Genomic DNA, 7,788 nt, shown 5'->3' with positions numbered 1-7,788 from the left:
ACCTGGAGGTGTAAGGCCACAGTGCTAATCACTATGCTGCCATAATACTGTATGCATATGACAGGCAAGGATTCTTGCAAATAGTATACTTTAATTATTAGGCCTCAACGGGACTTTCTATAAATCTGATTAACGTATACATATCAGTTGGTATTTATTTCAACGCATGAGTTTTTCCCACCCTGATACCACAGGAAGCCCTTAATTTGGATTCACAGGTCAACTAGAAAGCAAACGACCATGCGAGAGGGAACTTTCTCCTCCAGTAGGCTGGTAGACTGGCAATAAATATCACTTTAACTAGGAAGTCATGGCTACATACAGCAATACATGCTTTAATATCTCTAAGCAGAAAAGAAAAATAAATAAATCTTGTTTGATTGATCATTTCTGAGGAAAATTGCGGTAGGAACGCTGTGTGGACCGGCGAGGTTTCTACACGGACCGTGTTTAATGAAGCACAGGAAGTCGAATCAGAAACATGTATCGCAAAGTATTATTTGTAACTTTTTTAGACGAATGAAATGTTTTTATTAATGTCGTTATGATTTGAAAGCGAGATAAAAATCCATTTTTTGAACGCTTTAGTGGGCGCTGTGTTTTAATTCGTTTTTTGCTCGTAAAAAGTGCGTAGTGTGTGTCGTACACGATCAAAACGCCTATTCATGGAGAGACACCCCCGTCTTTAACGTGTAGCAGGAGTCATGGGAGACGTGTGGAGAGACGTGATGGCATTGCTGCCTGCAGCTGAGGCTGAGTTCCCACTTGTGTTCAGTGAACTAGTTGAACCAAGTGTTCTGGCTTTGTTAGAGCTCACCAGGAAGGACCTGTACAGCTCATCAATCTCTACTTGTATTGAAAAAGCCCAGGTTATTATTGATTACTCCTGGGAGAAGCTCAACACAGGCACATGGCGAGATGTGGACAAGGAGTGGAGACGTGTTTACTCCTACGGGTGCTTGTTTAAAGCTGTAGGAATGTGTCATGGGGAAACATCACAACTCAGGGTCCAGGATGCCATAAGGACGTGTGACATGGGGTTGTTAATGGGTGCTTCTGTCATGGATAACATCCTGCAGAGACTGATAGTGGTTCTGAAAAACAAAGTAAGGATTGATAGCCAAGATGAGAGCGAACCTGAGCCATGTCTAAAGGTGATTTTTCTATGCTAGATTCACCTTCATTGGTGTCACGTTTACATCAGTGGGCAGACCTCAAGTTAAAAAGCTGCATGCTCACATCTGGTTTTCTCTGTCATTTAGAAACTTAGGAAAGAGGTTATCCCGAAGCCCATCGTCAACCCTAGACTGTCAGTACAGAGAGTCAGATGCCCGGCTCTGGAAAGTTTCCGATCAGAATTTCTGGTGCCTAAAATGCCAGTTATACTAGAGGGAATCATCGACCACTGGCCTGCCTTGAGGGAGCACGCATGGAGGTACTGGTGCAACTAAATTGTGTAGGTGTAAATATAAGAGTTGTTCACCTCAAACAAGGAAGTTTCTCTTTATGAGAAAACTCCCTTCATCTGTCTTTATAAATAAAAGAGAGGCTGTATCTGTACATTGGTCAGGACTCATCTCTTTCCGTTTCATACATTAAACGACCCGAAACCAGTCTGCGAAAAAATTTCTGTCTGTATGTCCATCCAGAGACTTTGTCAGAGCATCACGCAATAAAAAATGTTAAGACAGAATTCTATACAATTATTGCAGTACTTGGATCTCTGCCTGAAGTTTATCCAGCTCCATAATTTAAATCAAAATGTTGAGTAAAAGTGATGTTATGAACAGATTTAATAATCTACTTTAAAATAATCTACTAATACGCTACTGTCTCAATGTAAACAAACCCCTGCACTAGTTAGATATTAATTAGAAAAGCTAACCTGAATATTTTTATTTGGATCAGTTAATATTTCCAGCAATGAAATGGTGTAAGTCAATTTTAACACGCTAGAGTCGTTTTAAGACAAACCCTAATCTTTATCCAGTATACTTTTTTAATTTCTCACTCTGATTACCGAACAGGGAGTGTATTTGGCTGACGACGAAAGAAGTACAACTTTATATAAACAATGCGTACGCAAGGTAATCAACCTTACAGAATGAGATTTCTTTGTTTTGATAAGTTAGACACAAAGTTCTACCGTAGAGAAAGACAGACAGACATGTAAGTGGGGTTCAACCTGAAATTATATCATCACTGATGACATTAAAGCTAATCAGTTTATTTTAGCTTTAACTATTTTTATAAGCTTTTTTCCCCATTGAAGGCAGGAACTTTAGCTAGTTTCATGTCAGCATTTCATTAGTGCTTGGATACCATCAAGGTACACTGGAGCCATATGGCCATTTCCAGGGGATAGAAAAGAGTAAATTTTTACTAAATAAACTTAACTTTGAAACATATCAACTCAATTTGCTTAGCTAGTAATTTTAGAACGCATTTATGCATGGAACAATGGTTATGGAATTTGACCCCAATTACCTACATTGTGTAAAATTTATAACAGCTAACACGTAATGTAATGTACATATATACTACCGCTCAAAAGTTTGGGATCACTTTCTAACTCCATGATTGTTCCTGATTTTTATTTCTTTTTACATTGTAAATGAATGCTGAAGGCATCCAAAAATGCATCAATCTCCTTTGAACAGTTAATGGTGAGATGTGTCTGCTACTTATGCTCTGTAAAGACTTCATAAGGAACTTCTCATCTGTGGCAGAGGTAGGTTTTGGTCTCGCCCTCCTGGGATGGCCTTCATGAGAGCCAGTTTCATTATGGTGCTTGACGGATTTTGCAAATGCACTTGACAATACTGTTCTTGCAATAACTATTACAGAAAGGCTGACCTCTGTATATACACCTCAATTTTGATTTAAGACAGACTAAAAGAAAAAAAAAAAACTATGTCTTTAAAGATATGATGTGAATGTGAGTATATTTGTTCATGAGACAAATTGAATTTTAATTAAATCAGGGCAGTTCAGCTCTTCTCTCTGACTCTATATAGTACACGTTTTTTTTTTTTGTTATAGTACAACTGTCTTTTTACCTGTTTTGTTTTCGTTTGTGCACAAGTGTAGAGTACCTGCGAGCGGTAGCAGGCTGTCGGACTGTCCCTGTCGAGCTGGGATCCAGGTACACTGATGAGGACTGGTCACAGAAGCTCCTCACAGTCAACGAGTTCATTGACCGCTACATTATCAGACAAGTACGATCATAACAGTATACATGCTATGATTATAACTAGCCATAGCTAAATACAAAGCTCTTGTGTGTGTGTGTGTGTTTACAGGGGGAGGCTGCTACAGGATACTTGGCACAGCATCAGCTTTTTGATCAGGTGATTTTCTGTTGTAATGATCTGGCTCATCACAATCATGTACTTGATGTCATTGTTTATTTAAATAAGTCAATGTTTATTTAAATAAGTTAGTGTTTATTTAAATAAGTTAGTGTTTATTTAAATGTGTATAAAATCTCGGGAGTTATGTATATTATGTACAGTCAGGTTCATAAATATTTGCTCATTGACAATGATGTAATTATTTTAGCTATCTACCATAGTATATTGCAGTTTATATATGTATATTGTACAAAGAGAGGTAGATATAGAGATCTACAGGTGCATCTCAGTAAATTAGAATATCATCAGAAGTTGATTTATTTCAGTAATTCAATTAAAAAAGTAAAACTCATTATATTCATTACACACAGACTGATATATTAGTAGTGTTTATTACCCTTAATTTTGATGATTATGGCTTGCAGCTAATTAAAACCCAAAATTCAGTACAGTCAAACCTTGGATTTTAAGCGAGATCAAACGAGGATTATGCATGCGCTTCATCTGCCATGCGTCAGGTGATCACAAATTAGCCAACATCCAACATAGTCAACATCCGAGCGCATGTGTACTGTTCACTATACTATTATGACTATGTGTGTGCATGTAAAGCAAAAGCAAGTGTTATTAGAGAGGTTCCTTTTTAACGTTTCCTGACAGAGCACTGTTTCTGTTAGAAAATCAATGCTCTTTTGGGATTCTTTTCAAAGGTAAAGTGCAGATAATTTTTTTTTTTTTTTTTTTTTTTATTAATTATTTTAATGTGCATATTTTTGGGGGTTGTGGAACGAATCACCAGAGTCTCCATTATTTCTTATGGGAACATTCACTTTGATTTATGAGTGTTTTGATATACAAGCACACTGATTATATCTCAGAATATTTAAATATTGTAAACAAAATTTCAATATTGGAGACTCATGCTGTCGCACTCTAATCAGCTAATTAACTCAAAACACCTAAAAAGGTTTCCTGAGCTTTTAAATGGTCTCTAAGTCTGGTTTAGTGGCCTGTCCCAGTAGAATCTTGCCCTTCTCACAGTAGATACTTTTTTTAGTGGGTGGGATATATTAAGCAGCAAGTGAAACTTTTTTCCCGTAAAGTTACTGCGTTGGAAAGAGAAAAAAATAGGCAAATATAAGAAGTGACTTTGACATGGGACAAATTGTGATGGCTAGAGGACTGGGTCAGACCAATTCCAAAACTGCAGCTCTTGTGAGATGTTCCTGGTCTGCAGTGGTCAGAATCTACCAAAAGTGATCATAGCAAGGAAAACCGGAGAACTGGCAACACGGTCATGGGTGGCTAAGGCTCACTGATGCACATGGGGAGTGAAGACTGGCCCATGTAGTCGATCCAATAGAAGTGCTGGTGTAAATCAAACTGAGGGAAAGGTTAATACTGTTTGTAATAGAAACACAGTGCATCACTGTTATGGTGGCAAAAGCAGGGACCTACACAATATTAGGCAGGTGGTCATAGTGTTATGGCTGATGAGTGTTTATATAATATGCTTATAAATTGCACATTTTTAGCTTCAATTTAAAGATAATTATATCCAAATTGGGTAATCTGTAAAGTGTACATTTTACTGTGTGCTCCCTTTTCCCTGTTCCCTTTAAGGGACCAAAAGTAATTAGACAGTTATTTCACTTGCTGTACAAATAAGTAAGTTTAAAAGGTCCACAGTTGCTTTAAAGTCTTTCATTTGCATGGAAACTGAATGAGTGCTATTAACTCTGCCAGTGAAGCATACCATCATTTGTCTGGAAAAAAAAAAATTGAAAAACAAACCCATCAGAGAGATTGTGAAAGAGAGGTAGGTCGTGACTAAATCAAATACAGTGTTTAAAAGAAAGAACACCCTGGTGAGATCAGGGACACTTAAAAAGTCTGGAACACAGAAAATAACTGTGGTGCATAACAGGAAAAAAAAACACCACAAAAAATGATGAACGCTGCAGAAGGTGGTGCGTATCTGTGTGGAAGTCAGCAACCAAGAAAAGCCTTCACCTGAGTCAATACAGAGGGTTTACTACAAGATGTAAATAATTGGTAAGCCTCAAAAACAGGAAGTTAAGATTTGGGTTGAAGGGGATTTATAGAGCACCACTATCTGCCCACATTAAGCCAAATGTGTTTAAATTCACTGGGTGGGGTTTCCCAGTGCAGATGGGACATTGACCTAAAGCATACTTGGAAAGCAACCCAAAGCAAAAAAGAGGAATGTTTCGCTATGACCAAGTCAATGACCTAAGCTGAATCTATCTGATCTACATGTCACTTGCTGAAGAACAAGCAGGAAGGGAAGACGGCCTCAGTAACGACCTGGCAGATCATCACCAGGGAGGAACCCCGGTGTCTGATGATGTCTTGGATTCAAGATTTTAGGCAGTCTTTGCATAAAAACAACCTAAAAGTAATATTTATTCTTCCAGGTGCCAGAGCTGAAAGAAGACATCCGTATCCCTGACTACTGTTGCCTTGGAGAGGGAGATGAAGACAACATCACGATTAATGCTTGGTTTGGGCCAGGGGGAACCATCTCTCCTCTGCATCAGGATCCCGAGCTAAACTTTCTGGCTCAGGTTAGTGGACACTTTGTTCTAATTGTCTGTAAACATGCTTTGCTTTGCAAGCTCACTCCTGTATTTCTTTCCCGGGTAAATATCAGGTGGTTGGAAGAAAATACATTCGTCTGTATAGTCCTGAAGAAACGGATAATGTCTATCCATATCAGTCAGAGCTTTTGCACAACACCAGTCAGGTACTGTACACTGCCTCTAAACCTTTTAATATCTTTATGATGGTGATAATAATGATGATGCATGATTTACCCTATCCAGGTGGACGTTGAAAATCCAGATGTGGTCCAGTTCCCAGACTTCCTCAAGGCCTCCTATCAGGAGTGTGTGCTTGAGCCTGGCGAAGTCCTGTTCATTCCCAAGCAGCACTGGCATTATGTGCGCTCGTTAGAGCTAAGCTTCTCAGTTAGCTTTTGGTGGTCATGATATCAGCCCTCCATAGACATTTAGAGACATGGTGGCGTAGTGGTTAGCACTGTGGCCTCGCACCTCCAGGTTTGAGGGATTGATTCCTAACTCAGGTCTGTGTGCATAGAGTTTGCATGGTCCTCCCATGCCAAGTGGGTTTCCTCCCACAATTCAAATACATACAGGCTAATTGGCATTCCCTAATTGTGTGCATGTGTGGAACTGGAGCCCTGTCCAGGGTTTACCCGCCTCATGCATGAAGTGTCCTGGAATTTGCTCCAGGCTTCCTGCTTGTCTCCTGTACAGGACAAGCAGTGTTAAGAATTAAATAATATATATACATTTAGTCATCTCGGCAATGTTAAAATTTTCTGAAATATTTTCCAGGCATTTAAATGAGTAACTACTTGACAAGTTTTAAAGTATTATAAAATAGTGTTCAAAGCTCTTCTAAGTGTAATGTTAGAAAAATCTCAAACACTTAATTTATAAAATACGAGATCAATTATAAAACATTTAGTTCATAAATATATTACCTATAGTCTTTCATTAAAGTCTGTTTTATGCTAAATTTGTTTAGGTGTTTGTGATTTTTGCAGCATTGGGTCAGCCACAAATTTTTTTGTTTCCAAATGTTACTTTTTCCAACCAAGTTGTTACAAAAACATTCAGTAAGTCTGCTTATCAGTTTGAGTCTTTAGACTGCAGTGTGTTTTATTGAATGATGTTTCCTGTAATTAATAGATTGTGTTTTTGTGCCCAAAAATTTTGACCAGTGTACACCATCCGAACATATTTACGATTTAGCTCTACTTTGCTGTTATGAAAGGCTTCACTCCTCTGGGAGGGCTTTCCACCAGATGTAGGAGCTTGTCTGTAAGGATTTGTGCTTATTCAGCTACAAGAGCATTAGCAAGATGAGGTACTGATGTCAGGATGTCAAGGAGGCTCCAATTCCACTTCATTGCAAAGGTGTTCAGTGGGGTTAAGTGCAAAGCAGGGCTCTGAGCATGATAGTCGAGTTTTTATTCCAACCTTAACAAACCTTATCTTTGTAGAGCTTGCTTTGTGTACAAAGGCATAGTCATGCAGGAACAGGTTTGGCTCTTCTAGTTCCAGTGAAAGGAAATGATAATGATACAGCATACAAAGACATTTTAGACAATCGTCTCCTTCTAACGGTGTTGAAACCACAGACTGGTGTTTGACGTTCTGTGTACACAAATGAAAAAAGACTTCTCAGACTTTTACATCTCAGACATTACATCAGAGGAACAATTTCTCTTGCAACAAATACTGACAAATGTCAAACTCTGATGAATTTCCTGACAACCTCCATATGACTGATTTCAATCTTGAGATCACAAGAGTCCAGGATCAAATAAAAAAAACTGGTTTGTTTATTTCTTTAAGCAGGTATGTTAAAATGTACTCCCCCTACA

General features: G+C 38.4%; 1 protein-coding gene across 1 annotated transcript; it reads left to right on the top strand.

The window, feature by feature from the left end:
• The first annotated feature begins 454 nt into the window (after positions 1-454).
• Positions 455-7,755, top strand: kdm8 (lysine (K)-specific demethylase 8). The gene is made up of 7 exons (XM_053492062.1): positions 455-1,154; positions 1,263-1,435; positions 3,086-3,218; positions 3,303-3,350; positions 5,792-5,941; positions 6,028-6,120; positions 6,200-7,755. The coding sequence occupies exons 1-7, from the start codon at positions 705-707 to the stop codon at positions 6,362-6,364; spliced, it is 1,212 nt and encodes a 403-aa protein (XP_053348037.1). The 5' UTR covers positions 455-704; the 3' UTR covers positions 6,365-7,755.
• The last annotated feature ends 33 nt before the right edge of the window (positions 7,756-7,788 follow it).

The sequence above is a fragment of the Clarias gariepinus genome, chromosome 3, assembly GCF_024256425.1.
Source record: "Clarias gariepinus isolate MV-2021 ecotype Netherlands chromosome 3, CGAR_prim_01v2, whole genome shotgun sequence".
Lineage (NCBI taxonomy): Eukaryota > Metazoa > Chordata > Actinopteri > Siluriformes > Clariidae > Clarias > Clarias gariepinus.
This window is presented reverse-complemented; position numbering and strand designations above follow the sequence as displayed.

What these genes read in the sequence shown, in the direction of transcription:
- kdm8 (XM_053492062.1), top strand. Translation starts at nt 705, where the DNA reads ATGGGAGACGTGTGGAGAGACGTGATGGCATTGCTGCCTGCAGCTGAG. An exon ending in TTGAGGGAGCACGCATGGAG is followed by an intron (nt 1,436 to 3,085) that starts GTACTGGTGCAA and finishes TTTGTGCACAAG; the next exon opens with TGTAGAGTACCTGCGAGCGG. An exon ending in ACCGCTACATTATCAGACAA is followed by an intron (nt 3,219 to 3,302) that starts GTACGATCATAA and finishes GTGTGTTTACAG; the next exon opens with GGGGAGGCTGCTACAGGATA.